General features: G+C 35.5%; 1 protein-coding gene across 1 annotated transcript in view; it reads right to left on the reverse strand.

Moving 5' to 3' along the window:
* LOC114656855 (chromatin remodeling regulator CECR2) overlaps positions 1-24,794 on the reverse strand; it is a 193,498-nt gene that overhangs the window by 105,314 nt on the left and 63,390 nt on the right. Inside the window, 5 exon segments of the mRNA XM_028808445.2 lie at positions 1,355-1,444; positions 9,533-9,693; positions 10,185-10,243; positions 10,649-10,738; positions 11,553-11,680. Coding sequence (XP_028664278.2) covers positions 1,355-1,444; positions 9,533-9,693; positions 10,185-10,243; positions 10,649-10,738; positions 11,553-11,680 — 528 coding nt within the window.

A 24,794-nucleotide genomic window follows, 5' to 3' on the forward strand; every position in this document is an offset into this window, starting at 1 on the left:
TATAAGAAGATAATAGCAATGAAAAAGAAACTAAGTCATTAACTGAGACAACAAGGGAGGAGGAAATACTTTGAAACAGTGGCAGAGAAGGAGGTTTTGTTATCTAAATGCCCAGAATTTCAGCCAAACAGGATGAACAACTGAGATGGCAGGGTATTGCCCTCAATGAATTCTTGGACAGACACACATCCACCAAGGAGAGGTTCGCAGAATCAGTAAGGGGTATATAAGTAGTGAGTTAATTCCTTGAAAATGTTAAGAGCCACTGGAGGGAGACAAGACAACAGTTCCACTACATTTCTTTCTAAAGAAAATTACCACACAGCTTTCTTGTCACAAGGAGTTTGCAGACATTGCTGTATGAGTGAAATAATCAAAGAATTTGTTTATACCACCAAAGCTGCAATGAGAACACACCTCATACTTTAACACTATGTTGAATTTGATGCCAAATCAGTAAGACAAGGAGGTTCATCTGCAAAAACACACAGTCTGCTGGTGATGCACTATAGTAACAATATATGCAGCAGGTCACAACTGAAATGTAAGAATTATTAATATTAAACTTTATTTTATGCAATATCTTTTACAACTGCAAAATATGCAATAGCAATAGAACTAAACAAAAATATAATTTTAGTACCTATATCAATATTCATTAGTCCTATTATGTAATAATTGTTTTTCTTTTAACTATGCTTTTTTTTAAAGCTTGTGCTAATTAAAACATGACCAAACACAACAATTTTTAAAGTTACTTCTACATATCACTACATAAGTAGAGCTAACCAGAAGAGAATACTGCTTATAATTTTTGCTGGTTTCTGCAGGTATGTAATATTTGCACAGATTGCTTTCCACAAAACGTATAGTGAGAAATGGCTACAGTCTGTTTATTCCAGTTCCTTCCCTACTCCAGCTCTCACTCATTAAAACAGCAGCAGGACAAAGCAAGATATTTTGTTATGTATGCACCAACATACTGTATGTGCGTGAGAAAGTAGACAGTGGGCTTAGTTTCTACAATGTATTTGGCAGCATTACCTTGTGAGTTATGTTTTCATGAAATACAAGTGACTCAGTACTTTTAGGTTTCAAAATATATAGTACTGTATATGTAATATTGTTTAACCAATAAAAACCTTAAGATGTAAAATACATTAAATACAATAATTTTAATTGTCTAGTATTGAGAATATTAACTCAGTATATTGTACAAACAGTGATTCTTCACTGTAAGGCCCAGCAATGGATTAAGATGACCAATGTTTTAGTTTTGTCTCCAAAGTTTAGAAACAAAAAAATGGTACTGTAAAGTTTCCACCATATGATACCAGGAATTGCAACTGCCTACCTCTTCCTCCAGCATAATACGCTTTATGGTCAATCGATCAGAGCTTCTTCTGGGTACCATTTCTAGTTTCTTTTCTTCATGTTGCTTCTCCTGTTAAAACAGGATAAACTCGGAAGCATTAGACCCACTTTTACATTTGTGTTAGAACTAAAAAAAAATTTGTTTCATGAACTGTATTTGACTCTACTTGATAATCTTCAAAATAATTTGTTAATGGCACAAGTGTACCAGGAACAGCTTTGTTGGATTAAGTAGCTATTAAAGCATCCAGTTCTTCTAGGTTTAGCCACAAATTTTTTTTAGATGACAATTCAATTTTCTGCACATCTGAAATAATTCATATTTATTATTTCAAAATAGCTGTGTTTTCCATTAATGATAGCAGCAGGCATTTAAAAACGGCTGCAATTTAAGTGGGTGGGTTAATTGAAAAAAAGAAAAAATCATGCACTCTGCACTATACCCTCAAAAATATGCAAGACTAACATACTTTATTGTTGTAAACATTATCTAGCACTACATGCAGAGTCATCACAGTGCCACTTTTTAATTTCATTGCACAGCACACCATGATCATGGATTAACATCTAATTTTGGGAGCAACTGATCACTAACAAACTCAGTATTATGTCAGCATGACTCTGTTTTGATGGGTCCGAGGCTAACAGAATGTTCTATGAGCTAACAACATTTAGAATACAAGTCAAAGGAGGATATGCTTAAGATTTATAATGTGCTGGTGAGGCCACAACTGGAGAAGGCATTCCGTTTTGCTCTCTGGGCTACAAAAAACACAAAGCTGTCCTGGAAAAATTCCAGAGGAGAGCAACTATGCTGATTCCAGGGCAGCAAAGTATAAGTTATGGGGAGGGATGAAAGTTGTTTTCAATTTAAGCAAAGGGAGATGACATGACTAAAGTTTTTAATTAATGAAAGGAATTCATAAAGTGGATCTAGGTTTTTACTTTAAAATAAGTTCAACAAGAACACTGGGATAAAGTTGGAAATTTGTTAAGAGTAAACGTTGCATAAACGTTAAAAGGTTCTCTTTTTTACTTTATTAATGTTTATTAAAAGCAAAGAACAACCCATAGAATCAAATCAAACTTAACAAAAACAAAATTCAACCCCCACCCAAAAGAAAGAGGAGAGCCAGTCAACTAAGCAAATCTTTGAAGCAGCTTTAAAGGAAGCTTATTCTAAAATGCTATTATTAATGCATAATTCTAATTCTAACGCATATTAGAAACTAAAACACAATTAAAGTCTCCAGCCATTATAATTTTATGAGTGTTCACATTAAGAATAGATGCAAATACAGTACATTTTGGATGAAATCTCTATCATCCACACATTATATGCATAGATATTTATCAAAATCACTTTAGTATATATATTTCTTTGCATTTTATTGATTTTATTAAAATAACTTTCCATACAAATAGGTCAAGTTTTACAAAACTAGGTTTAAAACAAATCAACCCCCACCCATAAGAAAGAGAGTGAGGCCACCAGAGTAAAGCTTTAATAAAAATAAGTAAAAAGATAAATTAATAAATGAATAAAAATAAATAGAATAAAAATAGGGGAGAGTATCTGCTTCCTCAATTAAAATGCTTATTCTAAAATGCTATCGATTAGATCCTGCCAAGTTTTGTACAGATCCTGTAAGTGAGAATTTGATTTTTTTTCCCCCCGATTTCAAATTACCCATCCAAGTTACCCACTGACTTAAAAACAGGAGAGTTAGGGTGCTTCCAGTTGAGCAAGAGAAGTCTACGTGCCAATAGTGTAGTAAAGGTAATTACATTTACCTTCTCCACTTTAAGCCCATATGGAAGTACACCAAAAGCAGCTGTTAATGGATTAGGAGGGATAGTGACACCAAGGCTGTCTGGAAGGCATTTAAAGATTTTGGTCAAGAGTGATGCTAATTTGGTGCAGGCCCAAAACATATGGCTCAATGAGGCTGGAACATGATTGCAACATTTGCAGGTTGGATCTTGCCCTGGAAACATTTTGGACAATTTTAATCGAGACAGATGTGCTCGATATATAAAATTTTAAGTTGAATAATTATATGCTTTGCGCATACGAAGCTTGAGTGAATTCTGTGCACTCCTACCTTCCATTCCTTTTCTGAGAAGTTGAGTGAGAGATCCTTTTCCCACTGTACTCTTGGATCTTTGAAAGGGAGGGACTGTAAAATGTTTTTATATATTATGGAGATGCTGTTTGAGTCCTCAAGACTGATCAACATTTTTTCAGGCATAGACGTAGGTGGGAGATGAGGACAATTGGGCAGGTCTTGTTTAACAAAGTTTCTAACTTGGAGTTAGTGAAAGAAACGTGTTGCGGGAAAGTTAACTTTGGAGTGTAAATGTTCGTAGGATGCGCTATGTACAGATCTCTAAGGGATTTAATCTCAAATGTTTTCCAGACATTAAAAAACGCGTACGTTTGAGAGGGTGGAAAAAGGTGGTTCTCATGTAGAGCTGACACGGATAAAAGCTTCTCTATCTTAAAATACTTCCTACATTGGTTCCATATTCTGAGTGAGTGAAGCACAATTGGGTTGTTAGTATATTGGTGATGACTTATTGGGGTACAAAGCAAGGAATATATACTACTGCAGAATTTTATTTCTATTGCAGACCAAGACTGTGTATGTTCATCTATTTGTGTTAAATAAATTGCCCATCACCATGACATATTGTCCTTCAGTATCACAAATTATATCTGATGTCAAAAAACGGGATAGTCATGTAGATTAAGATTCCCATACCCCTAGTTCTTAGCTGGAATGAAAAATGTGGCCAATCCAATCCCTTTGCAATCAAAACTGGTCCTTACTTATTCAGAGACTCCTGTAAAAACACTATCTTGGCATTAAAACCTGTTAAGTGAATGAATACTTACTCTCTCTTTAATTCATGATTAAGACCTTTGACATTCCAGCTCACAAAGTTCACTGTTTGGTCATAAAGACATTCCTTCTGAACTTTGTAGTCACAAGTTAAGGTAGTACATTTTCACATATGATACATTTTCTAAACCCAGTTGTTAAAACTTGTAACAGAAGAAGGATCTCACGATGTCTGCGAGATGGTCTCTATAATTTAGGCTCTAATTCAGTATATAATTCAAAGAAGAGATATCTAGAAAGTTTAAATCTGCTTATAAAATACCACTAATGATATTTAAATGAAAAGACAACACTGTTTTTAGGTTTGCTTGTCTACATATTTCAATTGTGGCAAAATAGGCACTTTCTTATTTTAATCAGTTAGAAAACATACACATAACTAAATCTTAAAGGTTAAATGATTTTAAAGTTTTAGAATTTTCTGTTATTTATTTGCTTCGGCAAACGGGATGTAGGGGATGTTTGACGGAGATTTGCTCAGGCTACCCTTCTAACTGCTCGTGCTCACTACCGATAATTTGTTTAACCAATGGGGGTAAGTGTGTATCAGGCATGTGAAAATACTGACAAGAACGTATGCAAGTTGAAATAATCTCTATATGCAAAATCTGAAAAAGTGAACTAACCTGCAACTGATATTGTACAGAGTATATATATATATATATATATATATATATATATATTTTTTTTTTTTTTTTTACCTGTAACTTAAACTTGCCAATAAAACCACAATCGCAGCCCTGATTACCAGAAATAAGAAATAATTTGTCTTTAGAAATAATGGTCCAGGAGAAATAAATGTTTCCCTTAATATCAGAAATGCCAAGGAGCAGGTTGTAGACTTCAGGATATAGACTACACAATGACTTAATTAAAAGGGGATGCTATTGATAGAGTCAGCAGCTTTAAAATTTCTTGGAATGATTACCACAAATGACCTAAAGTGGGTACAATATCTTGGTCAAGGCGGCTAAACATTGCATTTATTTTAATAGCTGTCTAAGGAACACCCAGCTGTCTGTCTCTACATTCACCAACTTCAATAGATGCCAAATAAGAGGCCATGCTTACCAGCTGCGTCTGGTATGGCACCTGCTCAGATTTACGATAATGCTGCAAGAGGGAAGATAGCAAGGAATATCATTTTAAACACATATCCCTTCTGTTCAGCCATGCTGAATCCTATTTCTACTTCCTCCAGGGACAGTGCCACAAAAATCTGCAGGGAGTAGAGATGTCATAATACCACTTTTTTTTTTTTTTTTTTTTGTTTGTCTGGGTCAAATTTTGCAACCAATTTTTTTTACTTAACTGATTTCCTTCAAACTTAGCATGCATGCTGATCTCTGGTGACAATGCAATATTTAATGTTTTGACTCAGGATCTATACATTAATTATATCAAATTTTAATTTCTCATTTCTTTATATTATACTTTCTGTGAATACACACAGTATAGTGCTGCAAACGCTTCTTTGACTCATCAGCAGCTTTAAAACTTACAAACATTCTAAGCAATCAGTCCGTTTATAGTGCCAACTATAATAGCGAGGATAATGTAAATAGTAAGGTGGAAAGATTTAATACTAAAGTGAGAGCTGCTGTTGACATAGTTGCACCTGAAAAAGACAATTAAAAAAATCTTCTAGCATTGTTATACCATGGAAGACCCAAAAAGTGTCTGATCTAAAGAGAACATGCCATAGAGCTGAGTGTAAATGGAGGAAAACTAAACTAACTATCCACTATGAAATATTAAAGGTTAAAATAACAGAATACAATAACACAGTCCGTCTTGAGAGGCGCTGCTACTTCTCTAAGATTATAAATATCAATGCTAGTAATCCCAGAGTCTTATTCTCGACGATTGATCGTCTGCTAAACCCAGGTAACTCAAAGGAATGCCTCCAAAGTACTTCCAGTAAAACCTGTGAGGCTATTGCTGTATTTTTCAAATCAAGAAATTACTGATATTAGAAATAACATAGTATATCTCCCCAACACTGAGGATCCTCTTAAACCCCAGTACTCCGTTACAAACAAATTAAATTCTTTCACCAGGATAGATTTACCTGATTTGCATAAAATAATTTCTCAACTGAAACTCTCTACCTGCGCCCTTGACCCAATACCAACAAGTTTTTTCTAAGAAGTATCGGGTGTGCTAATTGATAGTATTCTTGACATAGTAAATTTCTCATTAGATACGGGGGTCTTCCCAGACTGTCTTAAGACTGCTGTAGAAAAATAATATTGACCACTCTGCTCTTGAAAATTTTAGACCCATCTCTAACCTGCCTTTCTTAAGTAAAATTCTAGAGAAGGCAGTCATGCAGTTAAATGACCACCTCAATAAACATGCTATTCTTGATAAATTTCAGTCAGGTTTTAGAACAAATCACAGCACAGAAACTGCACTCGTTAAAGTAGTAAATGACTTGCGGGTAAATGCAGACAGAGGCCATTTATCTGTTCTCATCCTTCTAGATCTGAGTGCCGCATTTGACACCATTGATCACAATATTCTTAGAAATCGCCTTAGTCAATGTTGTGGGCCTCTCTGGCAGTGTCTTAAATTGGTTTGAATCCTACCTGGTAGGGAGAAAATTCTTTGTTAGTTGTGGTAATTACAACTCAAAGACACGATATCCTTTATGCTGTTCCACAAGGCTCTATTCTGGGTCTGCTGCTTTTCTCAATCTACATGCTTCTGTTAGGTCAGATTATCTCAGGGCACAACGTGAGCTACCACAGCTATGCTGATGACACACAGCATAATATAATAGATTTACGCATCTGGATTTTTTTTTTTTGAGTACACGCACATTCCCACTTTTGTCCTTACGCCATGTTTTAGTGTGAATTCTATGCACTGCGTTATGCAGGAGGCCCCAGAACTGTGGTGGTTTCTGACTCAACCTATGATTTTCTATTTATTACAGCCAATCAATCAGAGCAGCCCAAAGGTTTATTTTGTTCAGGAACTCTGCTGATTTGAGCTTGTTTACCTCTTCTCCATGGTTAACTGGCCATAACTAAACCACAGTAGTAAGGAACTACTATTTTTAGGATCACTAACTGTTTTACTGTATGATCAACCCAATCTGAATTTATTGTGTAAACTAGTTTATCATATAATTGTAAATTGCATTTTCTTGTTAAAGTGATTTGTGTCTGTACTCATTGAAAAACACTATGCAAAAATAAATTGACATATTCATGACAAAGTTGGAACTTGCACTATTGCACTGAATAGGCATTTATTAATATAATTTTACCATTGTGCATTAAGATCATGCATATAGCTATGTCATAAGTTACAACCCTAGGTAGACATGATGCATCTATATATTTTTTTCTTTTAGGATTTAACAGCCAATGCAGATATGGCTACTTTCTGCATGAACTCCCTAAATGCATAAACAACATATCAGTGTTTTACCGGAAATATTTTACTAAAGGAAAACCAGCATTTAATGGATGGATGTTTTCATGTAGAACAGAGATAAAGTTTCTGAAATAAATGGCATCTAATGCTGGGCAATGCTGTACAATAGTTATCATTATAAAAATATCCATGAATTTCACATTATTCATGTTACATAATCCATAAGGCAAGTAGTCCAGTGGTATTAAAGTTTATTATTAAACTTTTTTTTACTAAAATATTGTTAAATAACCCGGAAAAAGGCTCTCATGAATGAAAATGGAACATGCTCAAACACAAATGAGCATACTAAATTTCATTTACTTAATATAATCATCATTGTCAGTTTAGTTTACATATGGTACAGCCTAACTGAAGTCTACTCCCTTGACATGTAGAAAAAGCAATATTCGAGATTTGAGCAGAATACAGAGAGGCTTTTATAATTAATTAGGCTGTGTATTAGCAAGTATACAAAACTCATTTTTCTCTGCACAGTCAATAAATCACATTTAGTATACATAATCATACCGTAGCACAAATACTTATTTCATTAGATTCTCATTTTACAAGTCACAATTAGTTCTCAAAGGAATATTCAATACTATTGCATTTTGCAGAGTACACAGACCCATTTTGTTTAGAGGCTGCAGTATTTGCATGCATACTGGCTTTATACAAGGTCTCCAGTTATTTCAAATGGGTTGAAGACCTTTCAAAAGGTAACAATATTTCTAAAACATTGTACATGGATATATTTGTGGAACACACATTGGTGTCCCTTAAAAGCACCTGGTATGAGATGCTGATAAATTTTGTCCTTTAACTTTACATCCAAATTATGTAAGGAAATACTATACAATTTTGATAAAGTTAAGAGATGATAGCAGGAGAACCGCTTTCTAGAGAGAAACTTAATACAAAATCTGGTTGTTTACATTAATCGCTCAAAACTGGATTAATTTAATTCCTTACAGCAGCCTAGGCACATACAAAAAATTATGTTAATTCTAGGAAGTAAAACTACTCTTCTGTAAGACTTATGAAACAGAAATAGGCTCTAATTCCCAACTAAAGTGAGGAATCATCAAACAGAGAAAATGTAAAAAACACATGCTTGATGCTTCTTTGCTTCGTGTCATGGAACCGGTCTTTCAGATGAGGTGGGGCTTGTCCACTTGTCTACTCAATTTCAATTTTTCCTTGGCCACGTAATGGCTTAAAACCCTATTTAGGGGTTAGGAGCTACCCTACTTTACTAAGAAGTAGGAAATGTTGTGGTGTCCCCAAATGTGCTACTCTTCTGTTGCACTTAAAATGTCAGGTGGTCTCCAGGAAAGTCTCTCAGCTGTCCATCCCCTTAGAGGCAAATATGCCTTCAAGTGTTCCTACTTAAGATGGCATGCACCTCTAGCACATGGAACTGAGAGTACTGGTATTGTGGCAGTCTTCCAAAGATACACTCTGGAACAGGTAGCCTTGTTAGCCCTTCTGCCACATGTGGGTGAGGAGGTTTTGGAACAGTACATTACTTAGTCTCTTGCTCATACAATTCTTACAGGATTAAAGAGTCACTTACTACGTTATTTTCAATCTGGACAATTGCGACACAGAACATGTTTCACCCAGATCAAAATACTACCTCCCCTCTAATTCTCTCACCTCATGTGACCAATCAGTAGCTGGTCACCCTAACACACTTTTTATGTAATCCCATAAAAACAGCTTAAAGTAGAAATATATTTACATTACAAATATGGGGAAAATGACAAATGTTAACACTTTGCATGTCCGTCTGTATATGTACTTTTGGTAATTACTCATACCTTATTTGAAATCATGTTGCCGATTTCTGAAATGAAGTTTTCACTGAGCAGTTTGTACAGCTGCTTGTCCTTTAATGAGGGTTTCTCTTTTATACTCTCTGCTAGATTTTTCCACTCTTGTTCAGTAGTACACACAAGGGACCAGACTCCTCTTTGTTGCTCTGTTAATTCAAATTTGAAAATGTGCTTAAAATTTCATTAGATTCAATATGTACTACCTTATTTACATTCATGACTCCTGTTCTGGAAAATCTTGTGTACTTCAGTACTACCCGCAGCTGAATTTAAAAAATGCTTTATATTCAACAACTTAGTCCTTGTTTTTCATGAAAATTAGGATTCTCTCAAAAGATTAATACTGAATTAGAATAAAATCATTACCTTAATTGTCATGTGTGGAAGACTGATTTTTTTGACATATGAAAAATAATTCAGTATTCATACATTGAAAAGACGTTGAATGTTCATCAGTTTAAAAACAGTACATATTGTATCACTTTTTTCAAAGAACACAATTTTTCACGTAATGAATAACATATGCTAAAATAGTGGAGCTGCCCACTTTAAATGAAGAAAATGGAGTAAACCATAATATTCAGAATATCCATAACATCTATATATAAAAAAAAAAAAAAAAAAACCTTTATCTTACCTGAATTTCCCAACTGACTAATGCTGCAATTTTCACATTGGTGATCGGCATCTGTTTCACTAGAAGAAAAAATAATGCAGTTAATGAAAGAAATAAGCATCATCAAGTGCCTTTCATTCTTAGCCAAGCTTGTCTTGATGTAAGAGTAAACGGGTGTTTTTCTAGTTCTCTGAATAAAGAACAACAAATTAAGGACAGATCAATTATAGTTTTTTACTATCTGCAACGCACTGAAGTTACCATTTTCCATAATTCACTTTCTACATAATGCTTGTGTAATATTAGATGAAAACAGATGAAAGGTCTTAATCCATGGCCCGCTAGTTCATATAAACAAGTGATGTTCTGAATCAATAACAAAAAAAAGACAAAATGATAATGTAGTTTGCTTTACTATATCATTAAACATATAAATGTTATGCTTTTCATATTAATAACCAAACAAAAAAGACCCAAATCCTTACCTAATAGATTCAACTTCTATCACCTTCTTCTTTGGTGGTCTTCCCCTTCGTTTAACTGACTTCTGTTCATATTTTATGCCAGCAGCTGGACTAATTTGGAAAAAGAAAACAAATAGTACTGACTAATTTTTGACCAATTAGAATTAGTAATGTTAATTCCAGCAAACTGAGTATTCTGGTCTTATTATGCAAGCCTAGTGTCAAGCTGCATTTTAGTAGTTTTACCTAACCACATTCAGTGATCAATAAATAAGCAGCAAAGACATAACGGAGTGCAAAACTGGATTCAAATTTGGAACCATGTTTGGTTTCCAGTTTACTATTCTCTATTTTTTTTTTAGGAGATAACAACTTTGTAATCAATTTAATCTAAAAATAGGTACCAAAAGTACAGGTTTTTAAAATCATTAGCTATGCTGCCATCTTTACCACAGGAAGCATCCATTGGCACATTGCTAATAAATTCATCTTGCATAATGCAATTTTGAGGCTGGCTAACATTTTATAACAAGTCACATTTACAAACACACAATTAATTTACCCTCTTCACTTAAGCATCCATTGACAGAAACAGCATTTACCAATTAATTAATACAATATCACAATAAAACACTCTCTGAATCCTGCATACTCTTAAGTTTAGGAATATTCACCTATTGAAGCTTTGTAGTAATTAATTCATTTGTGGTAACTGAAACACAGTAACAATGAACCTAACTTAACAAGGCAAAATAAAGTCCACAGAGAAATAATGCAATAGTAAAAAAAAAATATTTTTACTGGCCAAAAATATGTTGTAGTAAAGTAACCCTTTATTTTAATTATTGGCAGAATATAGCCAACAAGTGTCTCGAGTTTTACATGATTTTAATATATATAAAAAATACACATATTAACGTTTTACCACTGTGTAACCGATTTTCCTTTGGTATGCTGTTCCTTGTATAGTCTAGTTCCATAAAAATACCAGTAGATAGCTCCATCACTATCTTCACCCAAAGGCTCAACTCTCAGGCTGTCTGCATCCAAACCCTAATAGAAAGTAAAAGAGTGGGGGGAAAAAAATTTATCCAATAGATCACTTAAGGACAGAATTACATATCAGGAAAAGCAGTATAAAAGTTAAGGTATTTGTATTAAATGTAACTGTTTTCTTCAATTAAACAATTTTACAGCACATGACACTATCAAAGACACATGCATTAAAAAAAAATTCTCCTTCATGAAATCCTATAACACCAGTTGCCTTAACCAGTAAAAGGGCTGAGTTAATTAGGTTTCAGTTAATTGGAGCATAGAAAGACAAGTAATGATTAGATCAAGGTTAGTCAAGTTGTGTTTTGATTAGAGCAGTAGTACTCAAGGTGTTTTTTTATACTCTTGGACTTGGGAGTATTTGTAGAAGAACTTGTCTAAGTCTTGATCACTGGTCAGATTAAATATGACTGTGGTTTTGATCAAGAGCAGCCATTGTCTTTAAAATGTTTACTTGATTTGTTTGTTACTTTTTGCCTCTGTGTGTGAAGCATGTTCATGTCAGGGTTTTTTTAGAACTGGTCTGAACTTACTGTGCTCAATTTCTTTCTGTACTTTTACTATAGTTTTAGTACAGTTATTTTTTGTTGTTATTGTTATTGTTGTTAACAGTTGTTACTGTTTCAGTATGTCATAATTAATTCTAACTAACTTTTGAAATTACTGTATTACTATTCCCATTTTATTTGAAAAACACTTGTATCATTAACTTTCATGAGCCCCTATAGAGTGCCTGGAAAATGGCACATCACATATAATCACTGAGGAAAAAAAGGGAAAGTCTTGGGCTTGTTCTGGACTTGTGCAAAATGTGCATTTGTGCAAATAGATAAGTCTTTGATTTCTGATTAGCATCTGGGTCATATTTATTAAACTATTGAGTATTCAACTGTACGTCAGAAATTTTGCATGCATTGCATATTCCTCATCATGCAATACTTAAGTCCACTCAAATTTTCTTTGTGCAAATATTCACATATATTGTATTTCCATTTATTTCCTTTTTCATTTCTGTAACAGTGTCCTCTCTGCTTTCAGCATTTGGGTCAAGTGGGCAAGTGCCCCAGCAGATGGCTCTGCTATGCAAAAACTAAATAGTAAGTAGTAAATGAAGATCAACTCAACGTACTGTTAACACATTTATAGCAAACCCAACTTAAAATGCTCAAAATTTGTCTAAAAAATTTCTTTTTGAAGTATGTGAAATTCTCCATGTGCTTGGTGTTGCTGAACTGTTTTCAGGTAGCATGGGAAAGCCCTTCAATAGTGGCATGTTCTTTAAACACCTTGCTCATGTGTATGCGTGTTTATCCTGAACGTTTCAGTTTGTCCATGGGGCTTGAAGGTTGATTATTTATGCTGCAACAAACCATGTTGATTATTCATCTACAAACTAATTCATCACTTTTCCCATTAAAAAAAAATTATAAATTTACTAATATTCATTAATGTTTCTGCTGTTACAGTTGAGTATTTGATGCTAATATATTTTTAATAGTGTCTTGACTGTTGTGCTGTTTTACAATATGTTGATAAAACAATTAAACAATAAGTTTTGTTTTCAAATTTTAAATCAAATAAATAAAGCAAATACAAAATTAGAGCAACTAAAACAAGAAACGTTCACAGCCAACCACACCCTACAGTCACAAGTAGCTCAAGTTAATCACGAAGGAAAGAACGCACAGCTGTAACAAGAAAGAAAACACACTTAAGATTAAGTCAAAGCTCCCGCCCAAGCATGTACAAATAAGGTGTACACAGGATTGCTACTTAGAAATATTCTATGCCAGTCACACTATTAATTTTAACACCAGGTTAAAAAAAACACAAGGCTGTAGAAAGATTTCCAGAAATAAAAAGGATAAAGAGTAAGAGAATTTCATTCTGTGTAATTTTTTATGTCACTGTTTGCCTGACATTTCAGTGGTACTCATAGTCTAAAGCACATCATGAAACACAGTGTCTCAGTCCAGTTCTCACATTAAGTTTATTGGAGACCGTCTCCTTCCTCGTTTGCACTTCAATGCCACTGCCACCATTCTACAGCTTCAATGATTTTTTCCCTGCTGTGTCTCCTGCCTAAACATTCATGCCACTAGCTCTGTTTTACATTGATCACTTGGGATTAAAGGCAACACCTTCTGCACTCAGTTTCCCCAACTCCGTGACATAATCCAAGACAAGATCCTTTCCAAGACTGCCAGCTGCCACATACACAGGCCAAGGAATGTAAGCTGAGGAGCAGGTCTTTTAAGTTCTGCGCTTTAAGCCAATCTCTCTTATACTCTGGACAGCTTCTCAGGATGACCCTGTCCCTTTTGACAGCATCTCCCTCCTACGTCCATGAGGCTATAACTAGAATTTCCATACTAAAAATGCAGTTAACAGTTTGCATGATTTGTGAGGGCATTTATTTGATATTTACCACCATACTAAGTCAGTTAGACCTACTCTCAAGACAGCTTAAGTTAGTACAAAATGTTGTTCCAATTCTGATCATTAAAAAACTACTCCCTAAAGCAGTTATATACACATATACACACACAAATAACCCTTTTGCAGGCTGTACTAGCCTGATTTACTTTATGGATCTAGGATGACTAGACTTAAACATGAAAACCAGACATCTCCTGACCACATGGCCAATTAACAGTGAGATATTATTTAAAAGGAGTTTGGTTGATAGGCTTATATGGGTTTGTGGTAATAAGGAGTTTTAAAAATACCCCCAAGCTATGGAATTTGCAGTCAAAACACTTTCACTTATGCCAGAAATGTGCTGTGAAAGAACATGCAACTGTCAAACCGAATATATACCTTACAGTGAGGCTGCTCAAATTAACCAACAGTTCCTCTAAATTTCAGGCAATATTCTCCCCTCTGTGTAGGAGCAGGTTCACCCAGAATCTGAAAAGTGGTTGGTTGTTCACTGTGTACAATTCTGCTGGTGTTCCACAACACTAACTCAATTCATAAAAACCTAAAGATGAAACATGTTGGAAGTATAACATTGAACAAAATGCTATCATAAATAACTCACATTTACTAAGCTGTTCAACTGGTTTTTATTCAGTGTTATGGAGCTGGTTAACTTGAGAAGTTAATACTAGTAACTAGTGTTAGGACAAAAGTTTGAGCCATGGTATTTTTTGGACAGAAGATAAATTGTCTGCTAAATGTGCTTGTCAGTTGTCACTATTATTACTTGCATACGCACTGAAGTAAAATAATGTTTTAGTACATATCCTCGCTGTTAAACTACTTTAGGTGTAATCATGGACTCTGACCTAAACTTTAAATCACACATTTAAACATATTACTAAGGCTGCATTTTACATTTAAGGAACATTTCAAAATGCTGAGGAAATTAACTCACACTTTTATTTTTAGTTGTCTAGATTACTATATTGCACTACTAACCAGTTTACTTAAGCCCGACAAAAATAGATTTCACTTAGCCCAGAATGCTACAGCAAGAATCTTAGCCATAAAAAGAAACTTTGAGCACATCTCACCAGTTTTAGTATCAACATATTGGTTACCTGTATCCTTTAGAATTGACTTTAAAAATACTACTAATGGTTTACAAAGCTTTACATAATCTTGCATTTTCATATATTTTGGAGTGCCAATTCAAGTTGTAATCGTAGATCTTCAAATGACATTATGCTCATTATTCCAAGAGGCAACATAAAGTAGCGAGGCAGAATTTTTCTGTTATGCACCAAAAAAATCATTTAAAACACTCCTAAAACCCCACTTTAAATTTGGCTTTTTCATTGCAACATTTTAACTCTACCCATAAAAAACTAAATATGCAGAGAATTATCATAATATTTAAAGAATCTGAAATCATTATTAAATCTTTTCTCAGTTTACTTTTCCAGTTCTTCTATAGTGGCATTCTGCAACACCACTTGATCAAAGCCCTGTGCAGCCACCTGTAATGTTTGAATGAAAGGATACTGCAACCTGACATAAGACCCAGAGCATCAAAACCTTTAGGAAAAAGCCTAATTAAAAACATCAATATGAAGTTCTAAAGAAGATTTATGTTTGGTACAATGCCCAGTGTGGGCTTGGCAGTCAAATGGCCTGGAAGTCCTACAGATCCAACAACCACCAGCTTAGCTGGAGGTCCCCCACACCCCATCAAAAAAAAAAAAAAAAAAAAAAAAAAAAAAAGCTATGACCTTAACAATGAACTCACATTTAGAGACAAAAAAAAAAAAAAATCTATATTTAAGGACTATACAGTCAAAGTGTGGTAACCATTTTAATTCACAATGCCAGTCACTCCGCGCACGTCACCAACTCTACCTCCAGCAAAAGAACCCCAGACCATCACACTTACTACACTGTGTTTTACAGTTGGTGTCGTATAATAAGAACTCATTCTTTCACCACGTCGATGGTATACAAACACCCTGCATGATGAACCGAAGATTTTGAATTTTCATTCATCGGTCCATATGACTTTCCTCCAGTCTGCAGTAGTCCACAACCAATATTTCAAGGCCCTATTTTGTCCTTTAAGGAATGGCTTTCTTACTACAACTCACACTGTCAAACCTGCAGCACAAAGTCTCCTCTTCACAATAGAAACAGACTTTTTTCGACCACTGCTAAGCTGTGCTGGAAGCTATTGTGCTTTGCGGCATCTGTCACGCAAACTGGTGACACTCAGAAGCTTGTTTTCTGATTGGGTTGTAGCGGTTGTACAGGGTTGTGACTTTGGGTCTGCCAGATCTCTTCCTACCAGAGTTTCTTCCAGTTTCCAATTGTCTTTGGATTTTGTAGGACACGGGTACTCACCAACAATATTTTTTTGTAAATTTATCTGAATGGAAGGCGTACACTTCTAAGGGTGGTAATGCTCTGTCTCATTTAAATTTTTAATTGCTGTTTTCTTATTATCACTAGCATATTGTTCAAGTAGTATTTCAGAGGTTTAGTAACAGTCTGTTCAAACTCTTGTCTTAAGACAGACAGACGGTTTTTTAGTTGAAACACCTGTGCAAATTGTTTGCTTCAACTTGCAAGGCGCAATTTACTTTAACACTAGAATCCCTGAAGCCTACGAAAAAAGTCGTAATGCTGAGCCACCTTAAATTCCTTCGCACCTCTTCATCTGCTCCTTTGTCTTGCAAATGCACAATCAGCACAAGCAGCCTGCTATCCCATCCCCTAACAATGCAGGTAAAGTTCTCCCAGCTCAAGTCTGTTTATCTGGGTGTGAGGTGGTTGGAATTGTATTGGGTAAATAATATATCATTATTTAGAATACATGCATATTATGAGTTTTCCATGTCTACAACGATCTGAGTAAATGTAGGATGAAAGAAAATGCGAGACATGAAAAGTTGAACACAACTAAAACAAACTTTTTTCATGTTCTAGTAATAATGACAAAATGCTGACGTGAAGTGCATACTGTGCGAAGACTGAAGTCCAAATATCCAATAAACACTTTCATAAAAGGTATAACGAAATAAGTGTGATTTTATTCAAAAATATAACCAAAGAAATCATTCAATTTACATGTTGCTGTCAATGAGTAAAAAGCCAGGCCCAAATTAAGAACTGCTGTCTCGTAATCAAGAGGTTGTGGGTTTGAGGCTGGGCTTTTCTTGTTTTGAGTAGTGAGCTGCTGCTATTATTATTACTATAATAAAAACATACATTTGATTCACGTCTAACACCCGGTGTAAATTTTTGATACCTGTAAAAGCTATCACTGAAGGGATATAAGCAGACACACAAACGCTGGTGAATCATGTCTTCTTGGTATCTTGTTGTCACTTGAATGTTTTGAAATTTAGTTTTATTCTTGAATTAAAGCACACCTGTTTCATTATACCTTCGTGAAAGTATTATTTTATATTCCAGTAACCACTTGAATGACATCAAATCTGTCTCTGCCTGCAGTGCTACTCCTTATATAAGAAAAGATCCCAGTTGTCCCATGGGAGAAAGACTTTCCTAGACTGTGGTCATAATGCTTATGGAGCCGTTTCTGGACAAAGGTGGATCCGTAACAACAGACAACTTCTTCCTGTTACTTACGCTAGCTAATAGACTTCTGCACCTTAACACAACTCTGCTTGGCACCATAAATAAAGTCGGACTTCCACCTGCAGCTAAAGGCACTTTAGTACACAAAATTCTCCACGCCAGTGTTTAGATCTGGCAGTGCCATGCTGACGGTGTTTGCACCCAAAAAGAAGTCTGTCTGTATTCTCAGTACTATGCACCTTTAACATGGAGATAGTGCAAGATCGGGGGGGAAAAAAAAAAAAAAAAAAAAAAAAAAGTTCAAATGTCAAAGCGTTTTCAAATAATGGCGTTTTTGTGCATGGATGTGTGTGTGCATGTGTCATAGAGGCAGAGACAGATTTGATGTCATTCAAGTGGTTACTGGAATATAGAAAAAGAAATAACACTTTTGCAATGGTATAACAAAGTGTGCTCTTCTTCAAGAATAAAAGTGAGTAACAAAAAATTTAATTGAAAACAAGATACCAAGATGACATGATTCACCAGCATTTTGCAATGGTATAACAAAGTGTGCTCTTCTTCAAGAATAAAAGTGAGTAACAAAAAATTTAATTGAAAACAAGATACCAAGATGACATGATTCACCAGCATTTGTGTGTCAGCTTATATCCCTTCAGCGATATCTTTTACAGTTAGCAGAAATGCACACTGGGTGTGTTGCAGACTCAAATCAAATGTAAATTTTTATTACATAATAGTAATAATAACAGCAACTCACTATTCAAAACAGGAAGAACCTGGGTTCAAACCACTAATAATAATAATACATTTTATTTATATAGCACCTTTCCCATGCTCAAGGCACTTACAGAATATAAGAAAGAACGGCAGGGTATACAGTATATAGCATTGTACAAACCAGATAAATAAATAAGAAGATTATGACAGTAAATTCAGAGGAAAAAAAAAGCGTAACAGACAACATAATTGATGGTCTAGCACACACACACATACAGGTTACATGAGCATCTTGACAGAGAAGTAAACTGACAGAACAGTAATAAAGTCAAGTAGAGCTAAAGGCCTTCCTGAACAGTTGAATTTTGTGTTTTTTTTTTGTTTTTTTTAAAAGAATTCATGGAGTCAGCTGATCTAATTAATTTTGGTAGGTCATTCCAGAGTCTGGGTGCTATACAGCTGAAGGCCTTGTCACCCATGGAGTGTAGATTAGTGTGGGGCACAACAAGTTTGCCAGAATCAGAGGACCTTAGTGGGAGGGCAGGCACATAGTGATGGAGAAGGTCACTGATGTAGTTTGGCGCAAGGTTATTTAAGGCTTTGTAGGTTATTAGTAGGATTTTATATTCGATTCTGTAACACACAGGGAGCCAGTGAAGACAGAGCAGGATGGGTGTGATGTGCTCGCTGCTGCTGGTTCGAGTAAGGACTCTCGCAGCTGAGTTTTGAATAAGCTGAAGCTGTGATGTAAGATTAGAAGGGGCACCTGCCAGTAGGGAATTACAATAATCGATGCAGGATGTGATAAAAGCATGGACAAGTTTCTCAGCATTAGAGAAGGACAGGAAGGAGTGAACATGGGATATGTTACAGAGGTGAAAGTAAGAAAGTTTCTTAATGTGATTTATGTGGGAGGAATAAGAGAGGAAGGAATCAAAAATGGCATGAAGATTCTTTACAGTAGAGGCAGGTCTGATGAGATCACCGCCAAGATGGACTGGGAAGGAGCTCATTTTATTAAGTTGCATTTTAGTCCCAATTTGCAGGAGTTCAGTTTTGTTGCAATTTAATTTTAAAGAGTTCTGCTCCATCCAGGTTTTAATTTCATTAAGGCAGGTTGTGAGCCGAGAAAGCTCTGATGAAGTTCCATTTTTAACATTAAAGTAGAGTTGAGTATCATCTGCATAAAAATGATAATCCAGTCCATAGCTACGGATAATAGCATCAAGACCAGACTTTAACATTAGGGTTAAAAAATAACCTCTCGATTATGAGGCCACAGTTTTTACCTTTCCACCAGCCAAGCAGAGTCGGCTCTTTGTTGATTGATAATTGGGCTTCAGTTTTTACACATATATTCTTGAATAAAAGTGCACTTTGTGATACCTTTCGTGAAAGTGTTTATTTGATATTTGGACTTCAGTCTTCATACAGTATACACTCACTTCGGCATTTTGTCAATTACTAGAACAAAAAAAACTTTGTTTTAGTTATATGTTCGACATTTCTTGCCTCGCATTTCCTGTCATCCTACATTTGCACGGATCATTGTAGACATGGAACACACATGAAATGTATGTATTCCAAATAAAGATATATTAATTTACCATGTACAATTCCCGCACCTCACACCCAGATAAACAGACTTGAGCTGTGAGAACTTTAACTGCATCAGTGGGGGATGGGATAGCAGTCTGCTTGCTGCCACTGCTGATTGACACATCTGGAAAACAAAGATGCTGATGAGGAGGTGAGAAGGAATTTAAGGTGGCCCAGAATTATGACTTTTTTTTGTAGGCTTCAGGGATTCTAGTGTAAGAGTAGTGAGTACACATTTTTAAAAGAAATTATCTATATGATTAAAAACCTTTGTTTAGAGCAATGTCAACTAAAACATTCAAAAAACAATTTGGAACTTTATAGATTTCTCTCCAAAATACTGGACTTTATAGTAAATAACCAAGACATATTCTGATGCATAACCCTGGAAATCAGTTTTACTTTGTGATCCATTCTGCCAAGTTTAGTTGTCATATCCCAATGCATTGCAAATTTATACTGTTTGGCACACGGTGTCCCCCTGTTTACAAACATTGTGTCCCTTTTTGGGAACATTCACCTTACACCTAACAAGTACTGCAGTACTTTATTTTTTATTTATTTATTTTTTAGAAAAAATATACATATACACACACTTTATATCCCTCTAATGTAAACAATGTCAGTCCTTAGAATAATTTTAGTTTACCACAAAATAAGCTAACATTTTGTACACTAGACTGTGGCTTTTGTGCTGCAATTCACCCTTCTTCTCCTGCCTTCTATTGCTGTAAACCCACAAGGTTTATTTTTCTTGTTGTTGTTGCTTTTTTCTTGCATTTTACTTTAATTCAAATCTGGAATAAACTAAATACATACCGGTACATGCATTTTCATATTGGCTTTTTCCAGTGCTGAGTTATGGGGAGCGGGGGACAATGCCTTTGTTTGTAGCTCTGTGGACATGTTAGGGCAAGTCATACAGACATACAGTGATCCCTCGCTATATCGCGCTTCGCCTTTCGCGGCTTCACTCCATTGCGGATTTTATATGTAAGCATATTTAAATATATATCGCGGATTTTTTGCTGCTTCGCGGGTTTCTGCGGACAATGGGTCTTAATTTCTGGTACATGCTTCCTCAGTTGGTTTGCCCAGTTGATTTCATACAAGGGACGCTATTGGTAGATGGCCGAGAAGCTACCCAACTTACTTTCTCTCTCTCTCTCTCTCTCTCTTGCGCCGACGTAGGGGGGTGTGAGCAGGGGGGCTGTTCGTACACCTAGACGATAGGGACGTTGCTACCTTCTGTGTGCAGCTGCTTCCTGAAGGACATGCTGCACGGTGCTTCGCATACTTAAAAGCTCAAAGGGCACGTATTGATTTTTTTATCTGTCTCTCTCTATCTCTCTCTCTCTCTCTCTGCTCCTGACGGAGAGGGGGTGTGAGCTGCCGCCTTCAACAGCTTTGTCACGTTATGCTAAGCATACTTAAAAGCAAACAGCCCTATTGATTTGTTTGCTCCTTTGAAGAGGAAGATATGTTTGCATTCTTTTAATTGTGAGACGGAACTGTCATCTCTGTCTTGTCATGGAGCACAGTTTAAACTTTTGAAAAAGAGACAAATGTTTGTTTGCAGTGTTTGAATAACGTTCCTGTCTCTCTACAACCTCCTGTGTTTCTGCGCAAATTTGTGACCCAAGTATGACAATATAAAAATAACCATATAAACATATGGTTTCTACTTCGCGGATTTTCTTATTTCGTGGGTGGCTCTGGAACGCAACCCCCGCGATGGAGGAGGGATTACTGTATACCTGTACACCTAAACCAGTGTTTCTCAGTCACTTTTTTGGAGTGGGGGATATTATGAGGGTGCTACAGCTGAAAATGTGTTCTTCCTACATCAAATATGCTCACAACACTGCCATACGATACAGTGACATTCTATGTGGGGGAGGAGAAGGCCTTTGCACAAACACCCAAGAAGCACATAAATATTACTCAGCGCTACGCTAAGAAATGTTGCCGGTATACAGCTGAAATTGAAAGAGCTCTGCTCAGAAAACTAATATAGGGAGACCAGGGAGGAGACAGCCTCTGGGTATGGTAATTGACACTTGAAATCTAAAACTGCAAGCTGTAATGCTTTAAAGTCATACTAAGCTGCAGCTACAGAGTAAGCATAGTCTCAAGTCCTTCAATGTCCCTTTCTCAATAAAGTCAAAACTTTGCTCAGATTCGGACTCTAGCTTTGTGAATAATGATGCATATCTGTGCATAAAAATGAAAAGTTACATATGCAATATATCTACTGTGCAACTGTGACATGTAGCACAAATGACCAATCGGACACAACTATACATCATTAGAATGCTCAGAAACTCCGTTATCCAATGGTAATGAGTCTTTCACTGAATGTGGCTTGACGGAGGTGGGATATTTGATAAAAGCATATTAACTCAGCTGTGATGTGCTGCTCGCCCTCAGGGTAAACGAGTGCAAATCACATATTTTAATAATGAAAGAGAGCAGACACCCTTAGGTATGTAAAAATACCACAATTATTTTTGATTGACTTGTGGATTTATTGCATTGTGCATAGACATCTTTGAAATATGGCAGTGTCCTTTGTGCATAAGTGGTTAACCAATCAGGCACTGTTCTGAACTCATTTACTTCATAATATTGTTTTCTTTATTAAATTTTCAAAATGTGCAGAAACTTAAAGACCATATTCCCCTCATTCCTATCAACTGCCAATATATTCTGTCATTCTGTGTTTGGTGCTAGGCCATTATTAGAGGATATCTATATTAAGTTTCATTTCTGTGATGACACTCATCTACATTTATTAGCCAAACCAAACCCTACTTTCTCAATTACATCCTTGCCTGCTATAATAACGCAGAATTGTGTATGAAGGATAATTGTATTTAAACTAACAAAAAAAAGTTCTTGAAAGGGTGTACCCTGTAATTCTGTGAATAGTAAGACAAGAATGTATACCCTTAAGTCATACAGATTTAAGCCTTTTTATTGTCCTACCTGAACCCATATTACAATGGGTTTGTATCATCTTTAGTAAGTATACAAACTTTGGTTGTTCCCTTTTAACTCTTTGAAATGCTTAGCTTCTCAGCTCATAAATAGTTCAAAATAAAGATTTAAGCTGCAGGATCTTTAAAAGCTACTTCACAATTGTCTATTCCACGTGACACAAATAAGTAGTGCTTCATGATCAAGTTTTCAAATTTTATCACTGCACTATAAATAATTTTAAACACTGCAGTCTGTGATCCTTACTAAGAAATATAATCTTTAAACCACTTAACTGTTTTCCCATTAATTCATTACATTTACATATGATTTTAAAATAATCTTCACATAAAGTCATAAAGGGTTTAGGTCACCCTTACCTTACTGAACATAACAGGACAATCTTAATGTAATCCAAAAATAAACAAAACTAGCATAAGGTTGCAGACCCTTTAGCTTCAGGATGCCACACTCTGGAACAATATGACTACCAATATTAAAGAAGTCCCATTAAGTTCAACATTTGAATTAAGGCCGAAGAGGTTCTTTCATATAATTCTCTTATGTTTTAATTAATTGTATTAATTTCTTATTTACCATTTCCAAGTATTATTCATTTCCCTTCTCATTTTGTGTGCAAGGACCTCTTTTCTGAAGTTTTTAAATCAAAAATCTAACTGGCATTTATTTGCCTGTTGAGAAAGCAGGCTTACCTATTTCAATTTAGAGTTTACTTTTTTTTCCTGTAACTGCAGGACGTCCTCCCATTAGGTTTGCAGCCTTAGCATGACGGAGTGGCTTGTGTACCTACCTGGTGGCTACATTAATATTCACCTTGAAAAATCTTTGTGAGCCATGGGCTCAAAGCTCAAGAACACAAAGACGGCAATGGTTAGGGAAGCTATCACTGCAAAAGGTTTTCCCTGTAATGTTGTCAAGGGGTTCTACAGATATGACCAACTGTAATTGGAGCAAAAATATACTCGAAAATAAAGAGAAAATTACTTGAATTAAAAACCACACAAAAATATATTTGTTCTCTGAAACTTTGCTTTGAATTGGTTGTTAAAAAGATGGAAAACAGCCTGTTGTCTGTATGCTTACTTTCTTTCATTGTTAACTAAGTGTACAATCTAATAGTTTATGGAACAGGAAAAAATTGTTCTACTAACCAAATACATCATCAAATAGATAATAATTAACCTTCTCAAGGAATTACTACATCAGACCCAGCATAAACAGACCTCAACAGGCAAGTTGTAAACATTCAAGAACAAAAAGTAATTTGGACTTAGCCCAGTGGCTACAGTGGAGGGCTGGGTTGGCAAGTTTTCATACAGGCAGTGCGGTGTAATGGTTAAGGCTTTAGACTTCAAACTCTGAAGCTGCGGGTTCAAATCCCACTACTAACACTGTGTGATCTCACTGTGCTCCAATTGGAAAACCAAAAAAAAAAAACGTAATCAATTGAATCTCAACTGTTGTAATTGTGGGTAAAGGCATCAGCCAAATAAGTAAAAATAAGAGCAATAAAAGTAATGCCTAAGAAGGATTAATCTATGGGCTTGAAGAAAACACAAGAGTAAAAGAAACTCAAGAGTTTTTTGTGATACGAGGTCTGTAGCAAACCTCTATTTTTAAAAAAGCAATCTAGTTAGGTGTGGGTATGCGTAAGCACACGTCACTCCGGTTTTAATTATGATGCTTGGTTGAGCGCACACTCATGGGCAAATGCGTGTGGATCAGTCAGGTGACTCATTCATACCGTGGCATGAGTACAGGGTCATACTTGCAC

This window comes from Erpetoichthys calabaricus, chromosome 1 (genome assembly GCF_900747795.2).
Source record: "Erpetoichthys calabaricus chromosome 1, fErpCal1.3, whole genome shotgun sequence".
Classification (NCBI taxonomy): Eukaryota; Metazoa; Chordata; class Cladistia; order Polypteriformes; family Polypteridae; genus Erpetoichthys; species Erpetoichthys calabaricus.